General features: G+C 47.4%; 1 protein-coding gene across 2 annotated transcripts in view; it reads left to right on the forward strand.

Annotated features, from left to right (window-relative positions):
- SLC24A3 (solute carrier family 24 member 3) overlaps positions 1–20,735 on the forward strand; it is a 567,991-nt gene that overhangs the window by 526,339 nt on the left and 20,917 nt on the right. For both annotated transcript variants that reach the window (XM_004447747.4, XM_058286760.2), the window contains exons 13-15: positions 14,200–14,366; positions 17,156–17,270; positions 18,235–18,347. In XM_004447747.4, the coding sequence (XP_004447804.3) occupies positions 14,200–14,366; positions 17,156–17,270; positions 18,235–18,347 (395 nt within the window). The remainder of the gene's footprint in view (positions 1–14,199; positions 14,367–17,155; positions 17,271–18,234; positions 18,348–20,735) is intronic.

The following is a 20,735-nucleotide window of genomic DNA, read 5'->3' on the forward strand; positions in this document are numbered from 1 at the left end:
TTTATTGAGACCTGCCTTGTGACCTAACATGTGGTCTATCCTCGAGAAAGATCCATGGGCGCTTGAGGAGAGAGTGCATAACCTGCTGATTTGGGATGCAACATTCTGTATTTGTCTCTTAGGTCTAGCTTGTTTATCATATTGTTCAGTTTCTGTTTCCTTGTTGACCTTCTGTCTAGTTGTTCTATATGATAATGTGAAAGGTCTCCAACTGTTATTGTAGAGATGTCTTTTTCTCCCTTCAGTTTTTCCAGGGTTTGCCTCATGTATTTTGGGTCACCCTGGTTAAGTACATAGATATTTATGACTGTTATTTCTTCTTTGTGGATTGTCCCTTTTATTAATATATAATAACTTCTGTATCTTTTATAATTTTTTTGGCATTTAAAGTCTGTTTTGTGCAATATTAGTACAGCTACCCCTGCTCTTTTTTGGTTACTGCTTACATGGAATATCTCTTTCCAACTTTTCACTTTCAGCTGGTTTCTATCCCTGGGTCTAAGGTGAGTCTCTTGTAGGCAGCATATGGATGGCTCATGGGTCTTTTTTTTCCATTCTTTCATCCTGTATCTTCTGATTGGTGAGTTTAATCCATTCACATTCACTGATATAGCTGTAAATGCATTATTTACTTCCACCTTTTTATTCCTTGATTTTCATATGTCACATCTTATTTTCATCTGTCTTTTTAATATTTTGGTTATCCTTTCTGCTATTCTTGCTTTCTACACTCTTCTCCAAGCCTTTCTCTCCTGTCTTTTTCTTTTGGTCTGTCATACTTCCTGCAGAGGCAGATTCTTTTTTACAAACTCTTAGTTTCTTTTTATTTGTGAATATTTTAAACTCACCTCCATATTTGAAGGACAATTTTGCCAAATAAAGGATTCTCAGCTGGCAATTTTTCTCTTTCAGTATCCTAATTATATCATAGTACTGTCTTTTTGCCTCCATGGTTTCTGATGAGAAATCCACACTAAATCTTACTGGTGTCCCTTGTATGTGATGGTTTGCTTCTCCCTTGCTGCTCTCAGAATTTTTTCTTTATCTTTGACATTATGAGTAATTTGTGTCTTGGAACAGATCTATTTGGATTTATTCTGATTAGAGTACACTGTGCTTCTTGGACATGTAAATTCATTTCTTTCGTGACAGTTGGGAAACTTTCAGCCACTATTTCCTCAAATACTGTTTCTGCTCCTTTTCCCTTTTCCCTTCTCTTCCATCTTTGGAACTCCCATGACACATATATTGTTACGCTTTGTGTTATCATTCAACTCCTTGTGCCCTAGCTCAATTTTTCCATTCTTTTCTCTCTCTGTTCTTTTCTCTCTTCAATTTCAGCTGTTCAGTCTTCTGCATCACTTATTCTTTCTTCTGTCATTTCAAGTCTGCTGTTATATGCCCCTAAAAAAATGTTATTGTCTTGTTTTGTTGTTAGGAGGTACCAGGGATTGAACCCAGGACCTTGTACATGGGGAGCAGGTGTTCAACCACCGAGCTACATCTGCTCCCCAGTGAGAGTTGGTTTTTTCATTTTTGTTTTGTTTTTAGGAGGTACCAGGAATCAAACCCGGGACCTTGTACATGGGAAGCAGGCACTCAGTCACTTGAGCTACATCTACTCCCCTCTAATGAAAAGGAGGATTTTCCTGAGTTCCCAAGAGTGGGACCAAAGCCTCCCTAGCAAATGCATTTTCAGTTCCTAAGACATTCCAAAGCATCTCACAGATCCAAAATGAGGACAGCATTAGTCAGAAGATTAAAGGTGGGCAGGAGCTGAAGCATGGATGCAGCCCCCCAGCTGGCAACCTCCCCTGAGTAGGGGATGCGGGCCACCCCATGGCACCCACCCTGGCCATGCCTGCTGCTTCCGCACCCCAGCCCAGACCAGGGGAGCCCCAGTGGGGTGGGGAGGAAGGTGAGCCAGCGAGGTGCGGATGCCAGGGAATTGCACACTCAGCTGGCATAAGAAGCCCGTGGCTCTCTGCCACCACCATCGTCATGGGATACAGAGAATCAGAGGGATGACATTGGACAGGACAAACCCTTGTGTTCAGAGCTGACTTTCAGTAGACCTCAGCAAGGGAGCTGCTCTGCTATGTACAAAACCCTGACCCAGAAACAGACCATCAGGAGGGGATACAGCAGACAACCAAAAGAGGGCACAAACAGGCTGTAATGAGAAGTTTAGGCTCACCAGTCCTCCCTGGGTTTGGGAGTGTTACTGGCCTCTAGAACTCCTGGAGATGATGGATTCCTCTAGGTTCTTGGCTGTGTTACATAAAAGAATTTAAGAACGTGCCTAGGGAAGCAGATGTGGCTCAAGTGATTGGGCTTCCATCTACCATATTGGAGGACCCAGGTTCAATCCCTGGGACCTCCTGGTAAAGGTGTGCACATGCAGTGAGCCAGGCCCACGTGGCAAACTGCACAGCAAGATGATGACACAATAAAAGAAAGACGAAGGGGAAAGTCAAGGCAAGATGCAACAGAAACCAGGAACTGAGGTGGCGCAAGTGACAGGGAACTCTCTCTACACATCAGAAGTCCCCAGGATCAAATCCCAGTGAATCCTATAGGAAAAAATGAGAAGAAAAGACAAAAAGAGAAATAGACACAGAAGATCAAACAGCAAATGGATACAGACATCAAAAGCAGTAGGGGGGGCAGAGAATATGCCTATAGGGTAGGCCAGTAGTTTATTGAGAAATGGGAGAAAAGAACAGAACTGCATGCCCTATATATAAGTGTGGGCTCCTCTAGGCAGAGAAAGAGCCCCTCTAGTGTGTCTTTTATCTCATCTATTGTGTTTTTCATTCCCATGAGCTCTGTTACTTTTCTTTCATGTTTTCAAATTCTTTGTGCTCACTCAGTGTCTGTTTGGTGCCCTTTATCTCTTTAGCCATATTGTTTTCAACTTACTAATTTGATTTTGTAAATTTGTATGAATCTCATTGATTAGTTATCTCAAATCCTATGTCTCATCTGGGGCTTTGATATATTCCTTTGGGTCATTTCTTTCATTTTTTTAGTATGGCTTATAATTTTTTGCTGATGTCTAGGCATCTGATTATGATGGTGAATTTACTTTGAGGCTCAGTTTCTCTATCTTGTGTAGGGATTTAATGGTGGGAGGCTGTGTGTTACCAACATTCTGTGATTCTTGGGTCAAACTGTTCTAAGTCTTTAGGATTGTACCTGTTAGTTGCTCAAATATGGACCATGGACTCAATAATGGGTTGCAGACCCACTTACAAGGGCCTTGGGGAGGGAGGCTGTAAAAGCCACCAAAGCCTCTCTTACTTATTTACTTCCCCCCCACCCCCATCTTGTGGCTTTTTGCATGCTGTCTGCTCTCTGTGTCCATTCACTGTGCGTTCTTCTATGTCTGTATTTATTTTATTTCCCCTCCCCCCTTGTGGCTTGCTTGCTGTCTGCTCTCTGTATCCATTCGCTGCATGCTCTTCTGTGGTTTTTTTTTGCTTGTCACCCTTTTTTGTTGCGTGATCTTGGTGAGTAGGCTCTCTGCAGCACTTGCGGGCCAGGCGGTGCTCCATGGTGTCTGCAGGCTGGGCAGCACTTGCAGGCTGGGTGGTGCTCCACAGTGTGCAGGTGAGCCTGCCTTCACAAGGAGACCCTGAGACGTGAACCCAGGGCCTCCCATATGGTAGACGGGAGCCCAACTGATTGAGCCACAGCCGCTTTCCGCTTATTTACTTTTAATTTCCTCACATGCACATCTTTGGCCTGCCATCAGATGGTGCTTTTTGGCAGCCCTCTCAGTTCAAAGCCTGATCCAGTGTGTTCACTATAACACCAGACCACAACAATGTGACAGAGGAGCCTGCCTTGAGGTTATTCAGAGACTGGCAATTCAAACTTTCTCAGAGGATGTTCTCCAACCTTTGCTGCAGCCCCCTCCCTTTTCATGGGTAGGAAATAATTCCATTCCCCTCTGCGTCCTCAACAACCAGTTCTAGTCAGTATGTCGGGTGATTGAAATGGTCTGATCTCTTTAGTCCCATGCTGGCTCCCAGGACAAACAATGGTGTGTCCCCACCTTGCCTAGAAGTGCTCATGGTGTACAGTAGACAAATTTGTTGGCCAAAAGCTGAATATCCTTAGGCTATGTCCCTCTCTCTCTCTCATTTCCTGGGAGGGTAGATCCCTACAGCTGTCAATTTTGCCAGCCTGAGGAGAGAGAATTCAAAATTGTCTTCTCATAGGGTGGGGAAATGGTACCAACAGCTGCAGCTGCAGCTTCTACTCATGGTCTTTCCATTGACAATTTTTTCTGTGCCCTTTTTCTTTTTTTTTCTTTATTTTTTTTATCTTTTTAATATTTGTTTTGTGTGTCTGTCTCTCTTCTGGGTGATATCTAACCTTTCCCTGGTATCCTAAACCTTAGAACATTTTTTCCCAGGCCATTTCTGTCTGCTCTCTTGATATTTTTCCTGGAGAGAAGAGAGCCCCGTGTCTTCTAATCTACCATCTTCCCAGTCCTTTGTTTTCTTTTCACTCCCTGCCCCTTAACCCTATTCAGGTCCCTGGTGTCTCCAGGGTGAGCATCACAGGAGGTGCAGTCCTGGCCATCAAGCATGCCAGCCCCAGGTCAATCTGACACCACAGGATTGGCCAAATGCAGCCTCCCTGGTACTTTGAAGAGGGAGGGGGCAATGGCTTGGGAAAGCTTTCAGGACACCAACACCAGTGTGGTTTCCTTCTCTCCCAACTGCTGCCCCCATCAGGTACTTGGTCATTCCCCACCTTGCCCTCCTTACCCTGCCCCCCCCCCCCCGCCCCGCATTAGTGGGAGAGGTGGGACAAGCCCAGAAATTCCCTCTCTTTGCTAGATTTGGCAGGGAAGAGTGAACTGGTCCTGTGCACGTTCACTGCAAGTGTGCGAGACTTAATTACCTTGGGCCACGTCCCTGAATATACAGAAGAACTCACTGAGGAGGGATGGCTCAAGGGGCATTGAGGGACGGAGCATCATTGTTTAGCCTTATTTTTGGATCCGAGGTCTTTCTTGCTCCTGAAATGCCTCTTTTTATTTGGATGAATGTCTAGTAAAACTCAGACCAGAGCTGCTCACGTGCTCCTTGAGGGTTAAAAGAGCTCCTCGCCCTCAGTGAAGTACTCGCCAGAACTAATGAGAAAATGCCATACAGATTCCCATTCCCCAAACCCTGACCCTCCTCTGCCTATTTTAGTTTATTACTTGCTTGTAGGTTATCTCGATAGGAAAAATACATACTGCTTTGTCAGTTGACCTGTGTACCCCAGTTTGGACTTGGTCTTGTTCCACATTCTGGTGGGTGAAGGCTCATTGTAAAAAAGATCTCTTCAGTATATTACTTCTGTTAAGGTACGGCCCACCTGAATCAGGCTGGGCTGTAATCCAGATTACTGGGCTCCTTTATAAACAGTGAAATTCAAGTAGAAAGAGAAAATATGAGGCTGGAACTCAACAGAACCCAGAAGAGAAAGAAGAGGCTATCACCATGCGCACTGCCACATATTGGGAAAGCCAAGCCTCAAGCACCGCCAGCAGCCAGCCCCAGAACGCCGTAGTCTTTGGGGAGGAAAGCATCACCTTGCTGCTGCATCTGTTTTGGCCTTCTCTTAGCATCAAAACTGTGAGCCAATAAATTCCTGTTGTTAAGCCAATCCACTGAATGGTATTTGTTTCAGCGGCTGGGAAATTAAAACAATTTTGGGCACAGAAAGTAGGGTGCTGTTATGACAAATACCTAAAAATGTGGAACCGGCCTTGGATTTGAGTAATGAGTAGAGGCTGAAAGAATTGTAAGGCATTGATAGAAAAGCCTAGATTGCTTTAAAGAGACTGACAGTAGAAATATGGATGTTAAAGCTACTTCCAACAAGGCCTTAAAAGGAAATGATCGATGTGATATTGGAAATTGAAAGAAGGGCAATCCTTGTTATAAAATGACAGAGAACTTGGCAAAATTGTATTCTGAGGTCAGATTGGAAGTGGAATTTGTAAGCAAGATGAACTTGGATATTTAGCTGAGGAAATTTCCAAGCTAAGTGTGGAAGGTACAACTTGACTTTTTGTACCTGATAATAAAATGTGAGAAGAAAGGGATAAGCGGAGACCTGAACTGTTAAGCACAAAGAAACCAGAAATTGATGGTGTGGAAGATTTTGAGCCTATCCAGATAGTGTGCTCTGAGACTAGGGCCAGAAGCAACTCTATCAGGGACCTCCCTGAGCTTCCGGGTAGTGAGTCCCCAGAGGCAGGGCTCCATGTGAGGGTTCAACCGAACAGCTCTTTGCTAAAGAGGGTCCACTTAACCATTTCAGTGGAAGTCAGGATTGGAAATGCAATATCCAGAAGGATCTGTGGAAAGTTCTATTGTCTAACAGTTTGGAACCACTTTAACTGCATGCAAAGCCAACAAGTATTTGCAAAATTTGTACAAGCAGAAGCACTGCCAGCCTGGACTAAAAGGGACAGAGAAGAGACGTGAAGGAAGAATAACTTCAAAGGCAGAACCATGGAAACAAAGGTCTGGACCGAAAAGATCTCCTCGGTCCAAGAGAGTGGGCCCACCCACAAGTGTGGAAAGGGGGTCCACCCCCGTGCTTGAAGGGGGCAGGCCATCTGCCCTGGTGCTCACAAGGGGTGGGCCTTGCACCCTTTGTTCAGGGAGAGTGCCACACCCCAGTGCTCAGAGATGGTGGGGCCTTCACCGTGTCAGGAAGAGCATGGCCACCATGCAAGAGCTTGGCAGGGGTGAAGCTGCCCTCAGTCAGACTCGGGAGATGAAACATGGATCCATAGGTGACTCTCAGACCTTGACACCTAATGGAGTTTGCCCTGCTGGGTTTCGGACTTGTTTGGGACCTGTGACCTCTGTTTCCCCTCCAGTTTCTTCCTTCTGGAATGGAAATATTTATACTGTATATTGGAAGCAAATAATTCTTTTTCTAGGTTTCACAGAGAGGAATTTTGCCCCAGGATGGACCACACCTATAACTGATTTTAATGAGACTCTGTACTTAGCATTGTCTCTGAAATGACTTAAGACCTTGTGGATGTTGTGATGGGATGAATATATTTTGCATGTGGGAAGAACATGCCTTTTGGGGTCCAGAGGATAGACTATGGTGGATTGAATTATGGACCCCAGTTTGGACATGTTCTTGGCCTTGGCCCACATTCCGGTGGCTGTGGACCCATTGTAAGACTTCTTCAAGATGTTATTTGAGTTAAAAGGTGGCCTAAGGGGAGCAGATGTGTCTCAAGCAGTTGAGTGCCTGCTTCCCATTTGGGAGGTCCTGGGTTTGGTTCTTGGTGCCTCCCAGAAAAAACAAACAAAAAAACCATCTCAGGGGAGCTGATGTGGTTCAGTGGTTGAGCTCTGTCTTCCCACATACAAAGTCCCAGCCCCCGATATCTAAAAAATAAAAGAAAGTTGTGGCCCAAGTGAATCAAGTTGGGCTTTAGTCTGGACTATTGGAGGCCTTATAAGAAGAGTGAAAGTCAGACTGAGAAAGAAGCTTAGGGAGCAGGCAGAAGCTGGAAGCCAGTGGAACCCAGAAGAGAAAGGAGAAGAGCCCGCCATGTGCATTGCCAAGCGACAGAAAAGCCAAGGGCCCCACAATGCCACCAGCTTCCGGGAGAAACCATCACCTTGCTGACACCTTGATCTTGGACTTCTAGCCTCAAAACCATGAGCCAATTCCTATTGCTAAGCCAACCCCTATATGGTATTTGTTTTAATAGGTGAGAAATTAAAACATGCCTCTTTATCCCTTTTGCCACCCTTGGATGTATTTTTTGGCCAGTTTCTTCCCTGTTAACCATGACAAAAACATTTTTAGGTTAAGTGATGAGGCAGTCCATGCCTCCTTTGCAAACTCCTTGAGTTAGCTGTCCATTGCTGCATAACAAATTGCCACAGGCTAGCAGCTTAAAACCACACCCATTTAGTAGCTCACAGCTGTGTAGAGCAAAAGGCCTGCACGGCACAGCTGGACCGGCGAGGTCTCACAACGCTGAACTCCAGGTGTCGGCAATGGCACGTGCCCTTCTGGTGGCCTTGGGAAAGAATCCACTTCCAAGCTCATTCGGGTCGTCGGCTGAGTTCAGTTCCTTGTGGTTGGAGGACTGAGGTCCCCGTTCCCTGCTGGCTGTCAGCCAGGGCTGCCACTGTTCCTGGAAGCTGGCTGCTCTCCTCGTCACGCAGCCCTTCCATCCTCAAACTAGCCGTGGCCTGCCAAGGCCTACCCGCACCGCCCAGCTCCCTGGCTTCCCCTCCTGCTGTTTTCCTCTTGGATAATTCCCCTTTCAAAGCTCCACTGCACCATGTAACAGCACACTCACAGGAGCGATAGCTCATCATGCACACAGGTCCCAGGGATGAGGGTGTGGGATCGCAGGGGGCTACACTTAGAATTCCACCTACCACAGCTCTTGTTTTCAGCGTTCACCCTTGGCAGCCCACAGTGAAGTACCAGATGCTTATTTTCTCAAAGTTTTACACTGATTCTAAAGAAAAGGTTTGGCTCAAGTGATTGAGCTTCCGCCTGCCACATGGGAGGTCCGGGTTCAGTTCCCGGTGCCTCCTGGAGGATGTGAGCTGGCACAGTGGGCAGGTGCAGCAAACTGATGCAACAAGATGAGGAAACTAAAGAGACACGAAGAGGAAAGACAATGAGAAACGCAACAAACCAGGGAGCTGAGGTGGCTCAGGTGACTGAGTGCCTCTCTTCCACCTGGGAGGTCCTGGGTTCAGTTTCTGGAGCCTCCTAAAGAGAAGACAAGCAGAGAGCACACAGCAAATGGACTCAGAGAGCAGACAGCAACCGCAAACAATGGAGAGGGGAGTGATTAAATAAATAAAAGAAATCTTAAATAAATAAGAAAGAAACCGTTTGGCCAGTTGAAGACCTGAAGCTGCAGAATGCTGTGTTGGCATCACAGAAGCACAGAAGCCCCAAGAGCATTCCTTTAGGCGGACCTTTAAAAGCTGCAAATGGGATGAGATCTGGCTGCCACACCTGGGCCTCATTACTTAGTGTGACAAAACTGCCCTCTTTGGGTCACTTGTTCCATATCTCCCAGGTGAGATGAATCCCAGACATAGTTGGGTTTCCGGGGTAACTTGGAAAGCCTGCTCTCCCACGCTTCCATGTCTCTGTGATGCGGTGCTCGATGGCAGCCGCCTCCAGCCACTTCTCAGCTCCTCCAAACGCTGTGAGCCGTGGCTGCAGGCCTCCCACCCCACTGCCCCATCCTGCGGCCAGGACTTGGGAACGCACATCGGGTGCCAGCTGCATCCTTCCTGAGCACAGCACCAGAGAATGAGGCCGTATGCTCCCCACCAGTTGGCATCTCTGCTTCCTTCCCGGGCCCGAGCTGAGACAGGGATCCCAAGTTCTCCTGCAGCAGCCGAGTGTGCACACGGCTCCCCTGGGTCTCCGGATAAAATGCAGGTTCTGATTCTGCAGGTGTGGATGGGCCCGGGAGTCTGCATTCCTGACCAGCCCCCAGGGGGTGCCATCGCTGCCAGTCCACGGGCCCCACCTGGAGTGGGAGGGGCTGGAAGGCTGGGGTCACACCCCGGAACTTCACAGCCCTTCTGAGACTTTGGGAAGCCCAATCCAGAGCCAGGTTCTGCCCCTGCAATGGAGAAGGGTTTTGTACATGCTGACACGTTCTCCTCCTCCACCGGCAGCTAAGAGGCCCCATGCCTGGACTAAGGCAAGGGGGCCATGTCCTCAGCCAGGCCCCCTCCCTCAAGAGCCTGGCCACGCTGCAGCGGTGAGCAGGCAGGAGGTGGGGGGGAGCCTCTCGGGCCAGCAGGGGGCGCTCGAGCCAGGAAGCTTCTGTCCCGTGGCCCCCGTGGCCATCCTTCTGCTAAATTCCTTTGGCTTAAAAAAGGTTAGCCCAACAAGGTAGACATTTCCCCTCTCATATTAAGCCCTCTGCAGGGCTGCCTTCTCTCCAGGACTTGACTATAGCATGTGTAATTGGCAAACCAAAAATTGTGTGGGTGTATGTAAATATAGGTGTATAAGTGTATGTGTGTGCATGTATGTGTACATGTGTAGATATGCATGTATGTGCACATGTACAGTGTGCACACGAGTGATTCTATGGCATGTACATGTGACAAGTATGTGTGTTGTGTACATATAACGTATTGTATATGTATATAAAGGCATAGACATTAATGTGCCTTTGTTTATGCATATAATGTATGTACAGGTTATATACATATATTTGTCTTTCTATATACATTGTATATACCTATACATAGTATATGCATATGCATACATACATATAAATGTACATATATATTCCTGTCTCTTGAGGGAAGAAAGTCTTACTCTGTTGACTTGCAGAAAGAGAGACATTTGCCTGTGTATGTGTATGTAGGTCAACACACTTAGAAAAAAGCCTGAAGGAAATATACCAGAATATTACCATGATTTTCCTAGATGGAATTATTTTTTTTACATTTTCCATTTTAAAATAATATGCATTTTTATTGCCTGTTTAATCAGAATATGTATGTATATATATTTACCTTTAGGTCTAAAATACTGTGCAATGACTTTTTGTCTTCCCAAAAGAAGTAAACTCTCTAGAAGGCTTAATAAGGAATATAGTTTAGAAACAAGCCCTTTTGCTTTTTAAAGCTGTCATACTCAGTGGGATGCTATAAACCTCCAAGTCCCCCACTCACATCCCTCCACGCTGCTGGTTGGCTTAGGTGAAATCCCATAATCCCCGTGTGTACAGTCCATGAGGACAGGGGATTTTGTCTCTTCAATTTGCTGTGGCATCCCCATCACCCAGAGTCGGACCTGGCCCAAGGGGCAGAGGGGACATTCTATAAATGTTTATTAAACGAAGGAATAAACTTAAACCCAGCAGAACTCTATTTGGATCAAATAGTAATGGAACAAAAGATAGAAAAATGTCCCAAAATGCAGCTGGCTCAGAGAGGAGTGGAAATCCTTTTTGCCCTTTATTCAGAAATGAAACTTGGCTAGCTAAAATGTAGACGATACTTATTTAACTGTTCCCCCTCCTCCAAATTCATTTAAAAAGCATATCTGTATTGCGTGGTTTGCTTAGGGAGTTACATTTGTTATATTACATTTAAAGGTATATTTCAGATAATACTTACTGAATTTCTATTTTAAGGTTATTTTACAGTGAAGTTATACCTTAAAGAAAGCATCTTATCATTTTTAAAGACAGAAAAACTGTTTTCTAAAATTAATGCCCACTTAGTATCAAGTCGGAATTTTTTCAAACAGCTGAGGAAAAAGACTCCAAAACTTAATGACACTCCATTGTATTGCTTGCCACCTTATCTAATCAATATTATTTTCCAAGTTCCTGCCATTATAAGTTCTGGCTTCATTTTCCTTCTCCCCCTTATCTGCTGAAGAATGAATCTGAGCCGGATTGAAGCCCACTTCCCTTGCCGGGCCTCTGTTTCTTTGTCACTTTTGACTGGTGTGTATTTTATTCCCAGCAAGTCTCTTTCTCGCCGGGAGGGAAGTAGCCCCAGGGGAGACGCGAGGGGATCCCAAGAACTCCCAGTGAATGAAGGCTTTGTCTCCACCGCTCGCGATGTAGGGACCTGCAGAGTCCCAGGCTGCCTTGGGAAACCCAAGATCGGGCCCTGTTCTGGACTCTGCAGCACTGGAAAACATCCGCACAACTCCGACAGCGTTCTTGCTTTGCCATCAAGCCAAACAGTCTCAGCATTCTCATCAATTATTTTGCCATCTCCAGATCTTACCGCTGAAAAGCTGTGTACCAGTCAATGGGACAAGACTTCTAATTTCTTAATCATTTTTTCTCTTTGCTTTATTCTACATGTCTAAGTGGGATCCCTTAGCGTCTCAAAACAACTTTCTTTGGTTTATCTGTTTGTGTTGTTCATAATAATGCTATTATTCTTAATGTTATCAATATTTTTTGAGCGCTTACTGTATACTATATGCCTTGCACTGTTTGAGGCATTCAAAATAGAGTACTGAACAAGCTAGAGAAGACCCCTGTTCTTGGAGGGTTAGGTGAGGAGAGGCCGAAAATAAATGAAACAAATAAACCTGGTAGTTTCAGACAGGAAAAATTTGCCATGAAGCCAATAAAAGTAGGTGATAGAAAAGTAAGGAGTGGGGTGGATGGGAGTCTTATTTAGGTTGTGTGATCTGAGGTTGGCAGGTGACCTCTGAATGGTGAGGAGACCTGCATGACACAGACAGCGGGTACAGCATGTGCCAAGGTCCTGTGGTGGAAGCAGGCGTAGAGTGCCTGAGGACGGCAAGAAGATCGAGGCGATGGGCGCGTGTGAGTGGGAGAGTGGTGGGTTTTAGGGGTTTTAAAGTAGGTGGTGACATCACCCATTTTGATTTTTGAGAACAGCCCTCTGACTGTTGGTAGAGAGTAGAAGTAGGTGGGACAAGTGTGCAAAGTAGAAGTCCCATTAGGAAGCCAGAGCCTCAGGTCAAGGAAGGGGAGACCCGCCGGGGGAGGCTGCGGGCATGGTGAGAGGTGACACTGGGAAAGCACCTGGCAGGCGGCCGGGGGTGGATGTGGGGGCAGAAGGAAAGGGAGGAATTGAGGGTGGCTCCAAGGTCATTTTATTCAAGGGCTCTGCCCATCCCTGTCTTGGTGTCATTTCCTTTAGATCTCCCAGTCACTCTGTGAGCTCAGTTTTACTGTCACCGTATTTTACAGATGAGGAAACTGAGGCTCACTCAATTCATTAGCCACAAAGTGGGAAACTGAACCCTGCTCTTCTAAACGAAAAGTCCCCCCTCACCCTCTAGGATACTCTGCCTTGGTCATCTGAGGGAGCAGAAGGGACTGCCAGAAGTGACGTTATGTAGCTTTTCTAATGCAACTTTAAGAGACTATTTGGAGACTGGCTACTAGAAGAAATACATAGTGGATACCGGTACAAAAATATATGAAATGAATTTTATTAAACATTTTATTCATCACTGTTCAAAATGTTGTAATAAAAAATATCTACCTTACCCTGGTGGGAATATAAAATGATACACCCATTTTGGAAAACTGGCAGTTTCTTGTAAAGCTAAATAGGAGAATGGATGAAAAATAAAGTTGTGGTATATCCATACAATGGAATGCTACACGGCTAATAATGGGAATGAATTGCTGAATCTCAATAAGGCATTACGGGAGGCAGATGCGGCTCAAGCAGCTGAGTGCCTGCCTCCCACAGGGAGGTCCTGGGTTTGGTTCCCAGTGGGTTAACTGCAAAGAGCCACGAGGAACTTTCTGGGGTCCAGAGATGTTCTGCATCTCAGTTGAGGTGGGGTGTACATGTGTATATACCTGTTTCTGTCCAGAGGTGAGTTAGCACTTAAGCAGAACAGTAATAAAAGCTAAAGTTGGACTCATAGGTCCATCAAATCTGAGGGTACAGGAACTCATGGCAATATAGTCAGTGAAATAAGCATGTATGGGTGTCCCTGACACACAGAGTACTCAGGCAGCCCAGAAGATGGTAAGAGCAGATGGTGCTTGCTCCATAGGAGCATGCTAGTTAGTGAACCTGAAAGCAGTCAGAAAGACTGTTCACTCACAAGTCCATCAGTTGGGGAGACAAACCCTCCAGCAGTGGTTTGACAACCTTGAGAGCCTTCAGGTAATCTTTCAAATCTTGAGGGCGCTGCAGAGACAGTGCTGAGCCTTTCCACTAGATGGCGCTGTGTCTGCTGATGCCACGGAATCTGGAAAAAGCCGACTCCCTAACCAGCAAGGCAGACCGTGGTTTTCTTAGTCCCTGTCCTCCCCTAGCTCCCCCCACCACCGCCCTACACACGCGCACGCACGCACACACACACACACACACACCTTGTGTCTTTGAGTATCTTCCTCATCTGTTACTACCTCGTCCCATTGGCCTGTTACTCTGTAGTGATCCATCACCCATTTTGGAGGCTTCCCGAGCAGGTGGGCAGTGGATAACTGTTTCTTACTTGACTTGGTTTTCATGTCAGGTTCTGGTGGTGATGGGAAGCCATTTGAGTCTTTTAGGGAAAGAGCACTATAACTAGGTCTAGTTCACAGGCCCCCAGGATGCAAGTGTGGGTGGACGATGCTGAGGGCTAAGGGAGCAGAGAAGTGAAGCTAAATGCTTTCCTTTGTGCCTTTTTTCTTTTTTCCAGCCGGCAAATTGGAAATAGTGAAATGGACATTCACCTGGCCACTAAGTTTTGTCTTATATTTCACTGTACCCAACTGCAACAAACCTCGCTGGGAGAAATGGTTTATGGTGACATTTGCTTCCTCCACGTTGTGGATCGCTGCCTTCTCCTACATGATGGTGTGGATGGTGAGTGTATCGGACATCCTACAGCATTGCTAGGTCTTTTTAGAGAGAAATATATATATATATCCCCTATAGAGAGGACCAGGAGTTGGAAGTTTCAACCCAATAATTGTATCAGTCAGCTATTGCTGCAATATGCTGTGTAACAAACCACCCCTAAATTCAGTAGTTTAGAATTACAAGATTGATTAGCCTTCTCATGGGTCCACAGCTTGGCCGTGGTTCTAGTCTTAGTGGGGCTGGCAAGGAGTCCATCTGTGAGATGCAGGACAGTTAAGTTTGATTCAGGTAGCAAGTGAGGTTCAGATTTGCTCCATGTGGTTGCTAGTTTTCTTTGGATCAGTGATACCAGTGGAATATTCTTCTCATGGTGGATCCCTGGAATGCAAGAAGGCAAGTGAAGACACAGTGTGTCTCACACCATCACTTCTGTCTACATTCCACTGGCCAAGCCCAACAAGAGTCGGGGAGGGGGGATTCTCTACCTTCTCTAGGAGGAGAAGCAGAGTCACAGGGCAAAGGGCAGGAGAAAGGGCACAAAGAGGTAGGGAATGAGGATCTGAACTATCAGATCCTGTTGAGGCTCAGTTTCCTCAACCACAGAATCAGACTGGGGGACCGTGTAATAGTCCCTTCTGCAGCAAAACTAGTGATTCAGTGATTGGCATTGTTGTGGGGCCATGATTTAAAAGCAATTTTAGGAAATGCAGTCATCCAGAATGACTGTTCTTTTTACCAGGGAGCAAACCCAAATCAATAAAATTGAAATTGGGCAGAAATTAAAAACCATGACAAAATTATGCAAATCCAAATGAATGTTGCTTTTGAGTATTGGACAGAAATGCAATCTAAGCTCTGGAGAATCAAATGCAGTGAGCTAAAAAAGGTTTTGAAAAGATTATTTTGGGGGAGATTGGTAACTGACACTAATAACTGATAATTTTCACCTGCCTTCAAGGTCACAGACCAACTGATGACCTTTTTTTAAACCCAAATCTTTCAGGGAGGAGTTCCTTCCGTTTTGTTTGACGTATTTGTCACGTGCCCTCTCAGTTCCAGGAACAGTGTCACTGTCCCTCAGCTCAAGATGCTCAGTGGTTTTCCACCAGCAAACCCACGGGCTGACTTGAGGTTTCCTCTCTTTCTATTTCCCACCTTCCCCTCTGCTGGAAAGACAAAAGTCCTGAGAGATGGCCAGGTGGAAGGGGGACAGCCAGGAGGAGCACGAGGCCAGGGCCCGGCCGCCTGGACAGTTAGCCCTCCCAGACGCCAGGCCCGCCAGCGCCCTGACAGCACCCATGCAGCTCCTTCCCAGGCCCAGCCCAGCTGAGCCGGGCTCCTCCAGGCACCCAGCCGAGGGTTGGAAAGAGAAGACAAGTTTGGGTCCCGGGACAACAGATGGGCTTGAGCCAGAACATGTGGGGCTCTGCTTCACAAACGGCTCCTCATAGAACAGAAGAGAAATGTCTTAGAACCTCGCTTCCGCCTCCGTGGAGGCTGGAAGCCAGGAAGCCCAAGGCCACGCCAAGTCCAGTTCAGCACCGAAGGGAAACGGGGTGTGTTCTGTGGTTTGAACGGGGACAGCCAGGACTTTGCAGGAGGCTTTAACTGACACCCACACACCTCTGTGCAGGGAAGGCCGTGGGCCTGATCTCAGGGCTTCATACTCAGGAGCTCCTTTCAGTGGCCGGCCGGGAAGGAGCTGTGAGGAGAATTTGCTCCTGGCCGGCTGTGGTCCCCACTTCTTGGAATTTGCTTGAAAGCAAGCGAGATGAGGTGGCATCCTAAAAGGAGCCGATGCTTTCAGCTCTTGGAAGTCATCTCCTTCAGCCGAGGCACAAGGGCGCGACTCTTCTCCCACTTCCCTCTCCTTGGCCACTGGCCCCCCACCCCCCTCCCCGCCCTGCTACCTGGCCAGCTGCTGCCCTCGGAGTTTCCCCTCCTGGAAAGTAGAGGCAAGAATGGGATCTGTTTATGGAACGGGAGAGGCCTCTCGGTGGCACCTGTCTGCACCCTCTGGCTCAAACCCCTCCTGTTTTAGGAGGGTGCTATGGGCACTAGCCTGGGTCCCTGCTCACACGTCCCCACTCCCCCCATTCACCGGCATCACCTGACTTGGGCAGCCGCTTCCCTGGGCCTCATTTTCTTTTTTCATCTGAGGAAATGGAGATGATCAGAGCTCCCACTTCATCGGCTTGTTGTGAGAATTAAATAAGTTAAAAGCCCTGAAAATCACTTAGCATGGCGCCTCAGTACCATGAGCTGTTCCAGGGGAGAAGGTGATGTGACAAGGACTTGGCTTCTGAGCTTCGAGGAGGAGAGATGGCCGGTTATGGCTCTTCTGACGAGGACAGCCTGAGTGGCGTGAAGCCCAGGTGCTTTCTCGTTCCTGTCGAGGCCCATCGTGCGCCCCCTGACGCAGGGCTCAGGTTCCAAGCCCAGCCTGGCAGCCACCTGTTCCGGGTTGCCCAGGACCATGCTGAGATCAGGTGTTCAGCCCCAATAGTCCCTGTTCCCAGAAGCTCTATTTCCCCTCTCTCAACCTGCCTCCCTCACCTGAAGGGAGCACACAAAACGCCCCGGTCTTTTCTCAGAAAACACGGGCCCGGCAGCTACCCTGTCCCGGGAGGCGGCAGCTGCTTGGCATCTCCAGGTTACCACAGAGAGCTGCGGCGCTGCCCGCTGGAGACACAGCCCCAGGTGTAGCCTCTCGTGTTTCCTGACCACCAGCAGCCCGCGGGCAGCAGGCTTCAAGGTGCCCCCGGCTGACGGCGTCCTCCTCCTCCTCCCAGGTCACCATCATCGGCTACACGCTGGGGATCCCCGACGTCATCATGGGCATCACCTTCCTAGCCGCCGGAACCAGCGTGCCCGACTGCATGGCCAGCCTCATCGTGGCCAGACAAGGTGGGCCCTGTGGGGGAAGGGGCGCAGCTCCCCGCCGGCAGGGAGGCCCTTGGCCACCCCTGGGCCCCAGACCCGGCAGGGAAGGAGCGGGGGGTGACTTCCTGGGAGCCGAGCCAGGAGGGTCTCCTCTTAGGAGAAGCACCCCCCCCCAGCCCCTCTGTGGGTTTTGTGTCCTTCTGCTGTTAAAAATAGAAGAAAGAGAATGAGAGCTAACTTTTCCTAAGTGCCACACACCGAACAAAGCGTTTTGGATGCTTTGTTTCATTTAATTTGAATGAGACCTCTATGAGGTGAGGACAACTGTGCCCCCCATTTTATGGATGAGGAAACTGAGGCTGAGAGAGGTTTACCCCTGCTGCGCCCCTGGAAGTGGCGGTCCCTTCCCTCCTTCAAACCAAGCTGACAGCTCCCCGCCCGGATGGCCTCCCCAGAGCCGCACCCCCTTCCCCGGCTCCCACTCTAATTTATAGGCCCGATTTACACTAGGGGACATGTGTTTTAAATAAACATAATGAGGAGCTGGAAAACCAAGCCCAGTGTCCACAGGAAGTCCTCAGAAATCCTAAACGCCCATTATTTTTAAAAATACTACTCAGTGATTTAGCAGAGGGGTCGAATTCAGTGTTGAGCAGGCGGGAGACGATCCCAAAATGTATGGGTTGGTGGCCTGTGAGTTGCCCTAGAGAACTGTCCCGTTCCATCCTCTCCATCAGGAGTCTGAGGCCTGGGGGAACCATATTTGGCTCTTGGAATCACCCCCATTTGATCATGTTTGAAGTGAAGGTCAACAGTTCAATAGAATCTGCACTTCCACATTTTATAAACAGTGGCGTTGCCCAGTGGTGGCCTGGAGACCAAGGCTGTGAGCTCACAACCTCAGGCCCGAGGCCGGGAGAGTGAGCCAGGGGACCCCAGCACCCCCTGGGGCCAGCTGCCTGACTCAGGTGCCCTCTTTTCTCTGCAGGGATGGGGGACATGGCCGTGTCCAACTCCATCGGGAGCAACGTCTTTGACATCCTCATCGGCCTGGGGCTGCCCTGGGCTCTGCAGACACTGGCTGTGGATTACGGGTCCTACGTAAGTGGTTTTCTCCGTGACTTCTTTAAACCCAGAGCTATGCGGAGTCTGTTTTTAATGGCCTTGGACACTGCATCAAGCATCTCAAGGTAAAGGAGGTCTGGAAATGCTAATTGTAAGGGTGAAACAAGCACCTCATCAAAGTCCGGCTTTTTTTTTTTTTTTTTTTTAACTTGCCATGATATAGTATATTCCTTTTGTGCCTGTTCTAACATTTTAAAATGTACAAACCATTCTTAGCTCACCAGCTATTCAGAATCAGGAGGCGTGCGGGAAAGCCAGTGGGCCACAGCTTGCTAACTCCACTCTAGTGTTTGTTTTGCATGCAAAGCAGATTTATTTATTGAGGGAATGACACATCAGCTTCCTAATACAAGATCCCCTCTGTAAAGAAAATAAATGAATAAAAAGAATTTTTTTAAAAAGAAAACAAAAAAAGTAAAAGAATTTTAAAAAAAGGTGCCCTCTGTTGGGGATTGGATCACGTCCCCCACAGAAGGCATGTTCAGGTCTTACATCTGCAAACAGGACCTCAGAAGGCACTATCATAGCTAAGGTGTGGCCAAACTGAATGAAGACACGTCTTAATCCCATAGAGTTGAAGTCCGTATAAGCAAAAGAAATTGGATGTGGAAGTGGATGGCAGAGGGCAGCAGGAATGAGAGAGGCAGGCACAAGGAGAGGAAGATGTCCCTGTGATGGCAGATGGCCGGAGGGCTCCAGACTCTGGGAGAGAGCAAGCCTGCCAAGATGTTGTCTTTGAACTTACAGCCTAAAACCATAAGACAAATCCCTGTTATGTAAGCAAACCCCTGTGCTCACAGCCTCTGTGCTGCTTCTCAAGGCCAGGCTTATTGTCACCTGGGGTGGATGTGCGGGTTGATGATCCAGGTGGTCCAGGTAGATAGGGATGCTATTTCCTAACTCACCAAAATATTTCTGAAGAATGTAAATGGTGACAGGGACCCAGCCAAGGGGAAATTGCAGCAGGAAGGGGCAGAGTCATTCTAGGCACAGGAACTGTCAGGGATGACAGGAGCAGCCAGTGCAAAGGCCCTGAGGCAAAAGTGAACTTGGTATGTTGGAGAAAGAGAAAGAAGCCAGTGTAAGTGGAGCAGAGTGAATGAAGAACAGGGAACCTTGTTTGAGAGGTTGGGGGCAGTAGACTGGCTGGATTAGGCAGGTGCTCACTTGACAATGAACAAAAACGACAATATTCCTTATATTCTAATTTGTCCTAACTTCATTCTTGAGGTTTGGGGGCAGCTTCATGGCACCTTCATATTCTGACCGCAGGAAGTTCCATGAGATGGACACTGAGTCTTACACATGCCTGCCTTCACCGTGGTGCACACGTGTGTGTATTTATGTGTACACATACACACACATACTCAAGCCATGATAAATGCACTGAGTTCAGTGGAACCCATGATGAGCCTTCCACTACGTCTCCATTAGCTTTCCACCAGCTCACCTTACGTGAGTTTGAGGAAAATTCAGGTCCAGGCTGAGGCACAGGGGCACTCGGTGGGCTAATAATTTGATGCCCCTTCAAATCAATATTTATAAGAAGCATTTGGCTCACCATTATTTTTGAGGAGAGACAGATGGTGCAGAATGAGGGTGGAGAAGGAAGATTACTCACCCCATCATCGTCTTCCTTCGTTACATCAAGCAGTTCAGCTGTGGCCTCAAACCTGCACATCCCCCTCCAAACAAAAGCCCTACAGAAGCCCTATGTTAATGTTACCTAATTTCCCTAGAAAGCATCTAGTGACCCTCTGTTGTTACTTAGTCACCATTTGTCTTGGGTATTTCATCCACAAGTCCTCTCTTTTAATGCAGTGCTTGGTCACTCATTTCATTTCCTGCTTCATCCTTGTAGTCCATGTTAACTGCCACTCCAGGCCCTGCCTGGCTTCCTTGCCCCTGAATCCAGCTGGGAACCTTGGGTCTGGATCTCTTGTTCAGCAACATCGTACCTGGTTTATTCATCTGTTTTTCTGCTTTTCCACTTACCTCTTCTCAAAGTTACAGAGAAGTGAAATTCAGACCTATACAGTGAGGACTGGAGGACAGTGGCTCACAGCAGGCAGCAAAGGAAGGAAAGAAACTCAGCTGTAAACAATCTGGAAAACCATGAATAATCTTCCACATTGATGCTCTCCAATGATGAATGGATGAGGCAGGAACAGAGGATGAGAATTCCTCAATGTCCCTAAAATCCATTGTGTTTATTTTTTCCTTACTGATATTACAGGGTACCGTGATGGAAGGTGAAATCAAAAATTTTCAAAACCAAAATTCCGGTCCCATCTTAAATTAAACTAGTCCCTCTTACTTATTTTGAAAGCTTCCCAACTGAACATGGATATCAACCCTGGAATT

The sequence above is a fragment of the Dasypus novemcinctus genome, chromosome 24 (genome assembly GCF_030445035.2).
Source record: "Dasypus novemcinctus isolate mDasNov1 chromosome 24, mDasNov1.1.hap2, whole genome shotgun sequence".
In the NCBI taxonomy this organism is placed as follows: Eukaryota; Metazoa; Chordata; class Mammalia; order Cingulata; family Dasypodidae; genus Dasypus; species Dasypus novemcinctus.